Source organism: Euleptes europaea, chromosome 5 (assembly GCF_029931775.1).
Source record: "Euleptes europaea isolate rEulEur1 chromosome 5, rEulEur1.hap1, whole genome shotgun sequence".
Lineage (NCBI taxonomy): Eukaryota > Metazoa > Chordata > Lepidosauria > Squamata > Sphaerodactylidae > Euleptes > Euleptes europaea.
In genome coordinates, this window is record NC_079316.1 from 76,948,541 (window position 1) to 76,963,759 (window position 15,219).

The 15,219-nt window shown below is 40.2% G+C and overlaps 1 protein-coding gene across 9 annotated transcripts in view; it reads left to right on the forward strand.

Moving 5' to 3' along the window:
* The window catches only part of JAKMIP3 (Janus kinase and microtubule interacting protein 3), a 62,761-nt gene that overhangs the window by 15,126 nt on the left and 32,416 nt on the right, over positions 1–15,219 (forward strand). For all 9 annotated transcript variants that reach the window (XM_056849411.1, XM_056849413.1, XM_056849404.1 and 6 more), the window contains exon 2: positions 1,549–2,046. In XM_056849411.1, the coding sequence (XP_056705389.1) occupies positions 1,549–2,046 (498 nt within the window). The remainder of the gene's footprint in view (positions 1–1,548; positions 2,047–15,219) is intronic.

Genomic DNA, 15,219 nt, shown 5'->3' on the forward strand with positions numbered 1-15,219 from the left:
TAGGGTTACCAGCCTCAAGGTGGGGCATGGAAATCTCCCAGAATTACAACTGATCTGCCTTTGATATACAAGATAAATGCTGTTCATGGAAAGGCCTGCTTCTGTGGTGCATAGTAAAACTGAATCTAACTCCACATCTTTTTTTCTATTTTGTAAGAGCCATGCTCTTGAAAACTGCTGTGGAACCCAACCTATTATAGCATTTCACATTGGCTTCCCCCCAGGATTAGTTTCAATCTCTGGCATCTCCATGTAAGAGTCAGGTAGTAGATGATGTGAAAGGCCTCTGCATAAAACCTGGACAGCCTCTACCAATCTGAGTAGACACTACTGACTTTGATAGACCAATGTTCGGATTCAGTTTAAGGCAGCTTCATGTGCCCACTTGCAGAGCAGTCACTACAAACTATTTTCCTTCTGCTAATTGTTATTTCAATCCACCCACATTTAGCCCTGTTTCACATGTGAATTTTTTTCCTACATGGAGATAATTTCCATTTTTTATTTATTTTTTTTTTGCCATCAAGCCACATCTAACTTATAGCAACCCCTGATGGGGTTTTCAAGGCAGGAGATATTTGGAGGTGGTTTGCCATTGCCTGCCTCTGTGTCATGGCCCTGGTATTCCTTAGAGGTCTCCCATCTAAATACTAACCAAGGACGCCCAGCAAACTTCAATGGTGTGAGTGGGGATTTGAACTTGGTTTCCCCAGGTCCTAGTCCAACATCTTAACTGGCTCCCTGGCATGGGCTATACACGTGAAAAATATTAAGCTATCATGAGTACCCTTTACATAATATTACTGCCATCTGGTCTGGTCTGCTGCAATTGCCCATGTTTGGAAGCTAGAGCACAATTGTCACACAGGATGGTGTACAAGGATGGACTTGTTTTCTTTACAAGAAAGTTATTTCCATGTAGAAAAAGTGTAATGTGCCCTGAATCCAAGGCATTTGAAAAGCACAGCATCTCTTCTCCCATGCTTTTTATTTAGACCTCTGTTGAAATGAGTTGGGCTCAGTTTCCCCATTTCACTGTGAGGAATTTTCCTTTAGTTTAGGGACTCCTTTCTCCAGTGGCAAATTCCTTACTTATCAGAAGACACTGGATCCAAACCATTGTGTTCCATTTTTTCATTATCCTGGTTGAAATATAATTGAAATACATATGAGCACAAAAACAGCCCTGCTGGATCTGATCAAGGTTCCATCTAGTCAAGTGTTCTGTTTCCAGTGGTAAAAATTTCCAAGCTAGGAAGGTGAGTCAAGAGTTATTTCTCCTTGTTGTTGCCAATATCTAGTGTGTTAAGGTATACTGCCTCTGAATATGGAGGTTCAATTCAGCTGTCACAGCAAATAGGCATGGCTAACATGATTTGACAGTACATGCACATGAAGTGTATGATACTTTTAAAAACACATACGTGTTTTGCACATGTGTAAACATCTTCTGATTTCTTTACAGCTTTGTCCAACATTAACTTCTTGGTGAGGAAATACTTCTAAAATATACTGTGTGATTCTTTTGGCCTTTCTTTCTTTTATTAGGTTGGCAAGTTGGAGAGGGAGAAAAATCAGGAAGTTAAGCAGCTCAAAGAACACGAACAGCATAAAAACACAGTGATTGTAACAGAACTCAAGGCTAAACTTCATGAGGAAAAAATGAAGGAGCTCCAGGCTGTTAGAGAAGGACTTTTAAGACAGCACGAAGCCGAGCTTCTTAGAGTCATAAAAATTAAAGATAATGAAATCCAGAGGCTACAGGCCTTATTAACGACTGTACGGGATGGGACGCCTGATAAGGTTAAGACCATGCTTTTCTCTGAAGCAAAGGAGGAGGCCAAGAAAGGATTCGAAGTGGAGAAAACCAAAATGCAGCAGGAAATTTCGGAGCTCAAGGGCACAAAGAAACAAGTGGAAGAAGCTTTATCTGTGGCCATTCAAGCGGATAAAATAAAAGCAGCAGAGATACGGAGTGTGTATCACCTTCACCAGGAAGAAATCACCCGGATAAAGCGAGAATGCGAGCGGGAAATTCGCAGACTGGTATGTGTGGCTATCAATAGTTCTGGTGGGGGTTTTGGGGGTGGGGGAGGAATGTCACCCCTGTGCCTATGCATCCTGCTCTGGGATTGCTTAATCTGCACAGGATCTCTGATCCTTCTGAGGTTCACCCTGCACTAATGAAAATGTCGGTGATGAGTTTGTCTCTAAAACATACGCTCTGCTATAAGCAACAGGCTGCAAGATTTTGATCCAGGTTATCTCTTTCTGGGGATGTCATCTGGCATCTGTTTAAAAACTATCATTTCAGTTCCTTGAGGAATGAGCTTCACATCACTGCTGGTTAGTATACAGTAGGGGTTCTGAATTTCAGTTTCAGAAAGATACAAAGTACATTCTGAAGAAGTAAATTCTTCCTAGCATTTGATTTGATTGCAGAGATGGTAAAGGGTTAATTAGCAGGTGGGGGTTCTTTTCGAACTCACTTTATATGACGTTTTCCGCCACAACATTGCAAATTATTGTGGCTGTTGTTCACCTGATCACTTGCAGGATTGTTAGTGAAACAAAACAGACTTTTGATCACTTTATTGAAAGGCTAGGGGAGTATAATTCCCTTGTAATTATGACTCTTTTTTTTTTTCAGTTTTCTTATTGAACAATTAGAATGAGAATATGCATCTGATCTACAAATATGGCCTAGCAGCGACTGTCCAGTACAATGTTAAGAGCATTGATTTCAAGGGACCTAAGCATACTTAACTTTCTGTTGGATTGTGATTAGCAATGTTTTCTATGTGATTTTGTGTAAGAAACAACATGCAACCTGTGACTAGCTGCAACTTTTTAGCATGTTGTCATGGCACACAGGATACATATGTGAGCACAGCATATCTGTTAGGGTTCATCATATCTTTTACAGGGAAGCGATACTACACAGAGTGGCCCTCTCACTGTTTTTATTTCCCGAATAGCTTCTTTTTGCTACATAAATGGCTATATTTTGCATACAAATTCAGTCAGGACATCGTCTGTTATGTAGTAAATCATCTGCTAGGTAGCTTTGAATTTAGATAATTTGTACATGATTCTTTAAAGTTGTCTGTTTTGTGTAGCCCATAACTGTTTTTCTGAGTTTACCATATAACCAGCAGCTGTGATATAAAAGTCTTTGTGTGTTATCAATTCTTTTCTTTCTATATTGATTGGAACCATATCTATATGTTACAATGTGTGAATTTATCTTTAACCATGCTGTGATTACAGTGAAGTTGGTGTGTGTGCGTGTGTGTGTGTGTGTGTGTGTGTGTGTGTGTTAAGTGCCAAGTGCCGTCAAGTCGCTTCCGACTCATGGCGACCCTATGAATAAAAGTCCTCCAAAATGTCCTCTCTTTGACAGCCTTGCTCAGATCTTGCAAATATATATGCTTTTAAACACTATTTTTGCAATCATATTTGCAATATGGAGTCCTCTCTGCCATTAATTATGATGGGTTAGATTTTTTTATATGTGCGTGTGTTAAATTCCATCTAGTCGCTTCCGACTTATTGTGACCCTATGCATTAACATCCTATTATTAACAGCCTTGCTCAGGTCTTGCAAACTGAGGGTCATGGCTTCCTTCACCTTCATTGAATCAATCCATCTCATTTTGAGTCTTCCTGTTTTCCTGCTGCCTTCAACGTTTCCTAGCATTATTCCAGTGACTCTTGTCTTCTCATTATGTGACCAAAGTACAATAGTCTCAGTATGGTCATTTTAGTTTCTAAGGAGAGTTCAGGCTTGACTTGATGTAGAACCTGCTTCTTTGTCTTTTTGGCGGTCCACAATATCTGTAAAATTCTCCTCCAACTCCATGTTTCAAATGAATCAACTTTTTTCCTGTCAGCTTTCTTCATTGTCCAACTTTCCCACCCATACCTAGTAATGGGGATTATTATGGTATGAATTATCTTGATCTTAGTCACCAGCGACACATTCTTACACTTAAAAATCTTTTCTAGCTTCTTCATGGCTCAATCTCCTTCTGATTTATTGGTTGCAGTCTCCCTTTTGGTTGACAATGGAGCCACAGAATAGAAAATCTTTAACAATTTCAATTTCTTCATTGTCAACCTTAAAGTTATGTAATTCCCCAGTAGTCATTACTTTTGTCTGCTTGATGTTCAGCTGTAATCGGCTTTTTTAAATAGGATAATTTATTATGTTAATTGAGCTCTTTGATGTTTTCTATGACAAAGATGATAGTGAGGAATATCTCTTCAGCTGTGTATGAAATGATATGCTGTAATAAACTTTGTTCAGATCTATGTAATATCCGGAATTAATATTAGGGAGTCCTTTCCAAAATAATATATATGTTTTTGATGAGAGGTAATTCACTTGAGTTAAATTTATTTTCATCCCACTTATTCAGTTGAAAAACGTCCAATTCTATCACCCCAGGTCATAAGGGAGAAATTAGGCCAAAGCCACAACATGTCTAATTCTCCCTTATAATTTCTTCTTTTATAGCCCAGTAGATCTGATTATTCTTTTCAGCACTAGGCACGTTATGGGGGCGGGGGGAGAGAGGGAGAGAGAGAGAGAGAGAACATTTTCATGTTATCATTAGAGATTCATTCAGTCATGATCCTTGGCGTATGCAGCAGATTGCTTACATCTGTGTGCAGTGGACATGTGGAAGATGATTGTCATATTGAGGAGCTATGTGGTATACAGTAATCAGGGATTCCTGAATGAATTGGATCATTCGGATCTGTTCCAATCTGCTTTCAGGCCTGGTTATGGAACTGAAACAGCCTGAAACATTGTAAACTTTACCATGCAGGGAGAAGGCGACCCCTTCCGGACCCCAAAAATTGGACCTTACCGAATCTTCACAAAACTTTGGGGTTCATGCAAGGAGAGTCTTTTGAAGCTACCCTGAAAATTTGGGAACTCTACCTCCAAAAATGCCTCCCCCAGAGTTAATTTAAAAAATTCCCATAGGGAAAAGCCTGGGGAAAGCCAAAGCTGAAAAAAGTCAAGTACCTATTCGGCTGATTCGGCGATCGGCTATTTGGCTTTGGCTTTATTCCCAGATTTTGGTATCCAGTAAAACCAAAAACCGAATATTGCTGAAATGGCTAATTTTGGGTTAATTTTCAGTTCTGGTTTATCAATATGCACAACCCTAATCTAAACCCTTCTTTCTGGCAGCACTTTTCTCATTCATGCATTGAGACCCCTAAGCTTTGCCTGTCTAGCTGCCACTGCATGTGGAACCAGTTTCAATTCTGAGAATGCTACCTTTCAGGTCCTGGCCTTTAACACTCTGCCTAATAACATAATTTTTTCCTTTTGGATCACACTACTACATTTTCCAGTGTGGCTGGTCTCATTGACGTAGTGCTCTCTTTCCCTCAGCTTCTTCAGGTTGGCTACCCTAGCCTCAAGCGAATGAACCTGAAATCTCATGCACATGCTAGACAACTCTTGCATGCTAAAGGACACACACTCACAGGGGGAGCTAAGATAGTTGGAAGGTCTGCTCTTTGCACATGCTCAGAGGCAACTGTACAAGGGTTCCCCAAGGCACTGGTTCACTGAGAGGCTGGGGTTTATATCTTGAGGCTCCTGTTTCCAACAAGCACACACCCTCAATTTCTGCCCATTTCTGCAAAACATTGGTTAGCCCCCACTCCATTGCTGGCTTTCTACCTACATAACTGGTATGGCTGTTTAGTCCTCCAGGCAATTGAATCTTGATATAGACTGAGACTATGTGGTGCATTGGCCAGTAGCAGGGGGTTGGTCCATTGTTCTTTGCAGGGGGTTCCCAACATCAGAAGGGATGTAAGTATTGATATCGTCTTCTGTTAATAAAATCTTTAACCTTTACCCCACTTGTGTGCTTATTGCCTCCAAATCCTTTTGAGGAAAAGAACCACTGAGTTTCCAACACATTGTGAAAAGGAAATAATTTCTCACTGAGAAAGTGTGCTTTAGTATATTTTGGGCAATGTCAAAGACTGAACAGATATATCGGGCTTTTTATCTGATCCGGTCAATATAATCTCTTCCATTTCTCATGTTGAACATTTTTAATTAGACCTTATATTAATAGTAGTCTGCTGGTGGGGCAAATTAATCCCCAGCAAATACTTTAATGCCAGACTATTTTCTGAACATGAGTCGTGACCCAGAAGCCATACGTCTTTATACTTTATAGACAGAAATATAACAGAAACTGGAGATCTATTAGATTTAACAAGGCACATTTTCATCATCCATATGAGACAATTAGCGAGATGTCAGAATGACAGAGTTATGCCTTTCATAGTCCACTGAAGTCAGTGATCTGAAGAAATGCATAATTCTGTTTAGGATTGCCCTATAACCGAGGACAGACCATTAGTACAAATTTCAAACATAGCTGTGGTTACAAAATAGCAACAAGACTTATGGCACCATAAAATCTAATTCATTAATTATAGCTTTCAGAGGCAAGTGCCTACTTGCATATCATACACTTGATGCAGGTAGGCAACGCTTATGAAAATTCACACCACAATAAACTTCTGAAGGAAAGCAAATTGGAAAAGCAAAATTATTTGCATCCAATTCTCATTGGGACTTTTTGAAAAGGAGGAAAAAGCGTTGGTGAAATAATGATCCAGCATGGTGTAGTGGTTAAGAGCGGTGGTTTGGAGCGGTGAACTTTGATCTGGAGAACCAGGTTTGGTTCCCCAGTCCTCCACATAAGCAGTGGACTCTAATCTGGTGAACCAGGTTGGTTTCCCCACTCCTGCACATGAAGCCAGCTGGGTGACCTTGGGCTAGTCACACTCTCTCAGCCCCACCTACCTCACAGGGTCACTTTAGCCTCCTTTATTCCCTGTTTCAGCCAGGATTTAGCCAGGATCGAGCACACGTTCGGTGAAACGCATGCATTCGATCCTGGCTGAATCCTGGCACAAACAGGGAATAAAGGAGGCCAAAGCGACCATGCGGTTTTGCCCAGGGTGTCTGTTGTAGGGAGGGGAAGGGAAGGTGCTTGTAAACCGGTTTGAGTCTGCCTTAAGTGGTAGAGAAAGATGGCATATAAAAAAAACTCTTCTTTTTCTTCTTCTATATACAACTAACATCCTACTATTAAAATATGTTACCTGGTTGGAAATGGTAGAAAAGAATGATTCAGCAAAATATTACAGTTGTGGCTCTCTAAATCCTGTATTTTTTTCAGTTCATTGTCAGACATTTCTCTCTTCTGCTCTCTTCTGCAACAGTATTCAGAACAGCTGGTTTTGATGCCCAACCCCCCACGTATGAGATCTTTGATCACACTTCTGATTCTGCAGTTGTCAATTCTATGTTAATGCATTCCTCGAGGTCTTCTGATCTTGGTAGTATCTGTTCTTTGGAGAAATGTTGCGAGTATGAATATCATATTTGAAAAACAAAAGGATTTATGCCTTTGATGGATAGGCTTCCTTTCTACTTAAGGAGCATGTGCACTGAAATACAGAGTAAACTCTTCTGCTGTTGCAGAACAGAGCAGAGAAATGTCTGTTCTCCAGATCAGAGTCCACCAATCCAAACCACCAGTCTGAACCACTACAACACGCTGGCTCTCAGGAGAATGATCTGTTCTGTTAATTAGTTCCATTCAAGTGTCTTTGGACCCAACATGTATTTTAAAATTAGATAGGAAAAGTAATAAAGAGAAGAAAACTGTATTCAATCGGCATGCTATTTCATACAACCATTCATGCCTTTGGGTTTCTTCAGCCATTGTGCCCATGTGATTGCTCCTTAATGGTATATTGACTGGGGAAAGCTTTCTGTTTCCTTTGATCTGGGGGTCTTTAGTTACCTCTCCTCTTGTAAGTGATTGACAGGTCACATATGCACACTGCGGGCCTTACATAAAACAGACGCCCAGTATATATTCTAATTGCTTACTATGACAGTTTGCCTGTAGGGAATTCTGGAGGTTATGTATCAGCCAATGACAGGCATGGATTTTCTCCTTTGCAATTAAAACCTCTGTCTAGGAATGTTATCTTTTTTCCCCCTTTTTGGACCCAGATGTAAGTTTAAAATGTGGCATACATTTCCCCACCCCCCTTTTCCATACCTTCTACTACAATATTTTCTTAGCAATCCTTACGATGGCCCTGGAGCTCTGAGCAGCTTATTCTGCATTAAAAATTATACAATGGTTTTTATTCCATCTGAGAAATAGCAACTGTGGGTCGGGCCACTGGTTTGATAAAAGCAACATTAGAAATTGCATTTGTACAGCAGACAGTTGGAGAAAGAGGGATAGAAAGGAGAGAAATCCCCATATTTCATGGCTCCAAGCTTGCATAATTGGCAGCAACGTTGCTCACAAGCTGTTTATTAATTAAAATGCATTCATAGTGGAGACAACCTGCTAAACAGAAAGTGGGGAACATCCTTGCTGTTAACCAAGCCGTTTTCTTAAAGACGATTGGCTGCTCTTCTCATGCATATTCATGGACTCTGTTTCACAAGTCGGCCTTCTGTTATCAAAAGTAGCTGGGTGAAATTCTAAGACAGGCGCTATGCAAATGTGAGACATTGTTAGCTTGGCTTTCTTCAGGACTGAAATAAATGTGCGAACTAGTCTTTTTGGGATGCACATCTGGATACTGACACAGCACTCCCAGCGAGTTGCAGCCCCCTTTCTACTCTAACCTCTCCTTTGTGTGGATGGTATGGAGCAAAAAGGCTGTCAAAGTAAGTGTGTGTCCATGTGCCTGTGTGTGTGTGCGGTGTATTGATTTTACTGCTATCTTATAAAATAGGTTAATGATTAATTATGTTTCAAGCCATGTGTTGTTCATCCAGCAACTAGAAAAACTCACGAGAAAAGATTTGTTTTTTTATTAGTGCAAAAGATTCACAGTTGTTTCTCTTTCTATAAAATATAAGCAAAAGGTCACAGGGAGCTTTCTTGCGTTGCTCTTCCCTAAATGATGCCTGTGAATAGCATTTCTTTGTGTTTTGATGTACAGGGATTTAGCTTTCCAGATTTTTCCTCTGTATAAGTCTCACTCTCTCTCTGTGTTACCCAGCTTGATTAATCGAAAATGCATTCCAGGCAGTTCTTTGTTATATGACATCCTACAGTAGATTAGCCACATTTTTGACACAACACTAAAAATACATGAATGTCCTTGTATGTTTTGTGTGTGTGTGTTTAATAGTAACGGTCTCTCTGGATACAAGCATTCTGCCACTATGACTAAATTCAGCATATCGATAAATTGCATCACATGTATCAGAGGAGATTACCCAGCCCTCCAATGCTTGCTTGCATGTTTTCGTGGGTTGTCTGCTTTTGAAACCTAGTTCCATGTTTGAAATTTTCTCTGGGCCTTGTTAACAGAAAACTACAACTCCTTTGGGGTGGGGGAAACAACGTTATCGCTTCAGGGTTTGCAGACAGAAAAATTCATACCTATGGGGGATTATTCCCCCTCTACAATGGTATTGCTTACTGATCCTCTATAAAGTATGTCATGCATCAATGGGGAAGTGGAGGTAGAAAAGCTATGCCAATTTTGTGACCAGGGAAGGGATAGTATTGGTTGAAATGTGACACTGTATTAATGTGTTTACTCCCCCCCCACAAACACACACACACAACAGGCTAACACTGTGGTTTTCAAATGGTCTTCTGGGAACCCTCTGGTTCCTCAGAAGCTCATCCGAATAATTATAAGATCAATATTAGTGTAAAATTGCAGAGTTGATGAAATTGTCCCTTAAGGTACCAAACTGCCTCTGTACATTTCAAACCAATTTCAAATACAGAATTATATAAAGTTTCCTCAGTCTGTGTTTTCTGTAAAGTACCCTCTCTTTTTCAGGCCCCAAGGAAGCAGTTGTTCTTAAATGGTTCTTTCCAGAAAATTAATACTGTTCGTCTGAATCTTTTCATATTGTTGAAAGTAGAGGTGAAATCTCTGACAAATCTCCCTACTAGGGTTAACAGCCCCATGTCAGCAAATCCTGGGAGATCTGGGGGTGTGTGGGGATGGTGAGTTTCAAGAGAATGTGACATCACTTGTGGGTGACGTTCTTGGAATTTCGCCTGTGTCTATGGCCTTTTTACAGAGACTGGCAAGGTGGATGTGATGTCACATCTGGGTGGAGAATCAATGGACATGCCATGATTTCTGAGTCATGCTTTAGAATTCCACCTGGTCTCTGTGTCCTTTATCATAGTGACTGGGGTAAATTCCTAGAATATCACCATTGACACCATCCCCACTCCCATTACCAAGGATGGGGGAATAAGAGTGGGAGTTTGCCTGCTGCACATGGCAAATGGTGAGTCTAATCCCCACTGAACTTTCCCTATAGTGCATCACTATAAGGAGGTGTCAGGGATGCGTTTTAGACCACTGCATGGTAGCATTGAGGCTCCAAAGGTCTGCAGAGCCTTTATGAACTATGACCTCTAGAGCAATGCATAGGATGGAGTTACCAACCATTGAAATGCTCAGACAGAGTTGTCAGTCTATAATTAATTAATTAACTAACTAACTAACTAACGAATTAATTAATTAAAAGAGAGTTGCTTCAGAACTATCCCTGGAATCAAGAGGTTGGGATGACAAAAATGGAATCCAGGAATAGGGGCCACCTGCTTTTCTCTGACTACTGGAAACAGGAAATAACAAAGTACAGAGATTGGGATCAAGGCAGACATTAAACTCGGGGCAAAACAGCATCCACAAAACATGGGGGAAATGCGAGGGGAGAGCAAGGCGACTTGTAAAGGTTGGAAAATACATGCCTAATGAAAACAAAACCCCAACGTACTGGGGGCTTGATGGAAACAACCTGTGCATAAAAGGCCCCAGTCCCCATGACTGCTATTCCTCCCTATACCACTGGAGGGCTTTAGGTTTTGTTTTAAATTGTTAATTGACATATCACTATAGCAGTGGTGCAGACAGGGAAATGGCAGCCACTGGTGACTTGGGCAGGGGAAAGTGCCAGGAAATCCTCTGTGTGGGTGCTCCATTACTGCTGCACGTGCCTCTGCATTAGCAAGCGGACATAGATACACAAGGGCTTTAACATCCTCAGAAATCTGCAGGATTACTTAAACCACCTTGGTGACCCTGACTGGGCAAAAGGTCAGGGTAGAAATGATGTAAATAAACCTAATCCTAAACTTTTCCTTGTACGTTTGCAGTATATGCCAAGAATAGTTTACACAGGAGCAGTTAGCATAAATGTTTACTAGGGACATACTTTAGAGAAAGAGGTACTGCCATTGTTCGGTGATGAAGAGGGATCTGGCAACCCTATGCATGAATACTGTATCCATTTGCAAGTGTCCCTGTTTATCAAGGACAGTCTTGATGTTTGGGTACTTGGTTCATCACTATTCCTGTTTGGGGCCTATTGTTTTTTCTAGAGCTGCTTTATTATAACATCATTAGAATGAGTTACTCAGCTTCCTCTGCTGAATCTCTAGAAATTAAATCTTCGGGGTGTGGGGCAGATAAATTCCATCTTTCATCTCTAATGTAAACGCATGTGTATGAACACAAAGGATCCAGACATATTTCAACTGCTGCTGCATATTTTGAACTGTTGAGGGAAATGTTTTGCTGGTATATCTTCAATCAAAGTAACAGTGCTCCACTTGGTTCCGTGTTGATGAATTTTACATAATGGAGAAACATTATAAAAAGTTTTAACTTTTGCCCACTCCAAATTATGGGACTGTCACTTTCCCTTTTGATGCAGTCAAAGGCATCTCAAAGTCCAAAACCTCAATGTCTTATTAGCACTTTGTGCTGCAACATTTTCATTTGTTCTTTTCTAAGATTCGAGTTTGTCTGTCTCTGATGTCACTACATCTGCATTCTCAACTGTCTTATCCATCATTGGCTCAAGAATTTTAGCACACTGTAGATCATTTCTGTTCTTCCTTTTGAAAGCTCCATCGTCAGCATGAACAGAATACAGTATGTTGATCAGTCACTTTTGGAAGTTTCCATGCGCCATTTTAATAAATGCAGCCCAATCCTATGTATATGTGCTTGGAAGTAAATCCCATGATGTCTATTGAATGACGCTTACTCCCAAGTTCATAAGACTGTAAAGTGGAAATGCAGTTTTAAACAGTTACACCCTTCTAAGCTCATGTAACTCTGTTTAAGATTTCATAATGGGACCTTCACGGATTTATGTCTCTGTCAAAATAATATTTCTATTTCTTTTGTCTCCTTTTCCAGTATAGGTCATAACAACGGTGCTGAGAAACCAATCTAGTTTTTAAATGTCTCTGCCTTTAAAGTTCCACAGATGATCCTGTACTAGGTGCAATTCTATCATCTTGTGGGCAAAGGAAGTGTAATTTGAAGTCCAAGGTCTTTTATGCATGGCTGTTTCACTCACCGTCACCCCTCCGACGACTTTGGGTCTTTGTGTTGATTATGCATGTCATTTCTGACCATCAGAGGTCGTCTCGCTCTCCCCCTGCATTTTGCCCGTGTTTTCAGGGACCTGTTTTTTCTCGAATTTGAAAACACGGGCAGAACGCGGGGAAACTCAGGGGGAGAGTGAGGCGACCTCTGACAGTCAGAAATGGCACTCATAATCAACACAAAGACCCGAAGTTGTCAGAGGGGTGACGGTGAGTGAAACAGCCATGCATGAAAGACCCAAGTCACATTTCTTCAGAAGCCTCATAACTGTTTGAATTGAACTTTCTGCCATGTTGTTGGACCGAGGAAGTAATGGACTTAATGTAGTCTGAACAAAGTCCCATTCTTTAATAAATTATTCTGTTGTCTCTGGAACAAAACTGAGGGGCATTCTCACTCATATCTCTTCTGGTATATCATGCCTTGCAAAGTTGCAATGTGCTTTTACTGATTTGCTTATGATGTCCTCAAGTAAACACGATTCAGTATGTTTTGAATAGTAATCGGCCAAAAGAAGATACTCGTCCCCTTTGGAGTCAACAAATTAATTCTCCAGCTTCTCAATATGTTATTTGGTCTTTCTCCAAACCAGGATGTTATCTATATAGCATATGACACCGTCAAGAACACACACACACACACCCGGTCTGTTGGATCCCCTTTGTAATACCTCTGGAGCTGAAGAGATATACACAGCCAGATACTGGTTTTTGTCATCCAGATGAATTTGCCAAAATCCAGTACTGGCACCAAATATTTAGCATCATTTTTTTAACATTATTATAATGATTTCTTTTACAGTAGGCAACTCAAAATATTCTCTTATAATTGCTTTGTTCCTAATCTTATCTGGACTCTGCAAGGATTTTCCCAGCATCTGTTGGATCAACTCAATCTATAGGCTCTTCTGCCTTGACTATTGTATTTGATTTCTCACACATTTGATTTCTCCCTTCCAACTTTATCCTTTAATGCTACTGACAGTGCTATCTTAAGAACACTTCCCTGGGAGTAACCACCACAGAGTAAATCTGAGTAGGATCTGAGTAGTATCCTTAGGATTACTCTCTTAATCTTCTGAGAGGAATAAATTACAGATAGTACCTGTTGATTTATCTTTGGTAAACACCCTACACCTTGAAACAATCTTAGTAATCTGTATCAGCATCCCACTGATTTTATGCTTTAAATCTACATGTTTGTATTTTTCTCATCTGCATTGCCATCGATACCTCTCTTGCTTCTTCTATTGCCATATGAAGAAATCATGCCAGCAGAAATCTCTGTCTTCTCTTTTCTACTTGCAATATAGCAAACTCAACTCCTTGTTTCCATATTATCCAGTTCTTGCTATATTCGGTTTAAACAACAAAGTTTCAGAAGTTTTTAGCTGGGTGATTCCCCCCCCCCTTTCTTCTTTTCTTTTAGTTTCTTTTACACCATGTAAAATTTCCTATTGCTAACTTTGTAAAAAGGATTCTAGATGAGCCTGAAGAGCAGAACAAACAAACCACTTAAAGCTGATCAATTTTTTCCAGAGTGGCTGCTGCCCCACATTTCAGTTACCTGCAGGTGTTCCCTATAACAGTGTCCTTCCTCGTACCCACTCATGAAACAATTTGTTCTCATAATACACAAGAAGTCAATGTAAATCAAAAGAAAGCATTGCTTTAAGCGAGATAGCCTTATTTTCACCACATGCATACTGTAGATTTTAAAGACAGTACCCGCTTTGGGACATTAAAAAAAGAATTAATTCGAGGGGGAATACTGAAATATAAGGGGATATTTTCAGATTTCATGTCATAATGTAGATGTATCCAACATTCTGAAGAGCTGAAAAAGTGAAAGCTTCAAATTTGCTACTGATTTTTAGTGAACATTCAGCTTTTAGAATGGATTTCAACCAGTTACTCCACAAGTACAGGACTTTTCTGTTTGGGCACCACGGCGATGGAGTTGACTCCCCAGAGAGATGTATTAACTATGTCTGGTAATAGGTTCATATGGTTTCAACACTCTCTGTTTGCCAAAACATGGCAGAACATTGAGACCAATAATGAAAAACGTTTTTATGACTGTTGATGTTTGCACAGGATTCTTGGTTTTATTGTGTTTTATTATTGTCTTTAACTTTATTATTGGACAATGCATTAATATCTGTGTGATTTTAAAAGTAGCATAAAAGTAGTAGTGGTGCCCAAATTGTAATTTCAGCCACAGAGCACATATAATGCCAAAAATTCATTTTTTTCCTCGTCAAATACCATATATTGCCAAGACTATAATAATTTAACATTCTGAGCCCTTGTACCTCGTCAGGAAGAAAGAGCTGTTGATAATTAATATTCAATTTTCAGGAGATTCCTCTGATACTACAATTATTGGATGTAGGGTTCCAACTTCCAGGTGGTGGCTGGAGATCTCCCGCTATTACAACTGATCTCCAGGCGACAGAGATCAGTTCACCTTGAGAAAATGGCCACTTTGGAAGGTGAACACTATGGCATTATATCCCATTGAAGCCCCTCCCCTTACTAAACCCCGGCCTCCTCAGGCTCCACCCTCAAAATCTCCAGGTATTTCCCACCTGGAGCTGGCAACCCTAATTGGATGGAATGTTCAAATTTCAAATGTCCTAAAATGGTTGTATTTGGGGTTTACAAAGTGTTTTCTTTGGCTCTGTTTTCATGGCCAAGGGCCCATATTAAATGTGCCACTTAGAATGCTTTTCCACCTCTCTCCCATTGT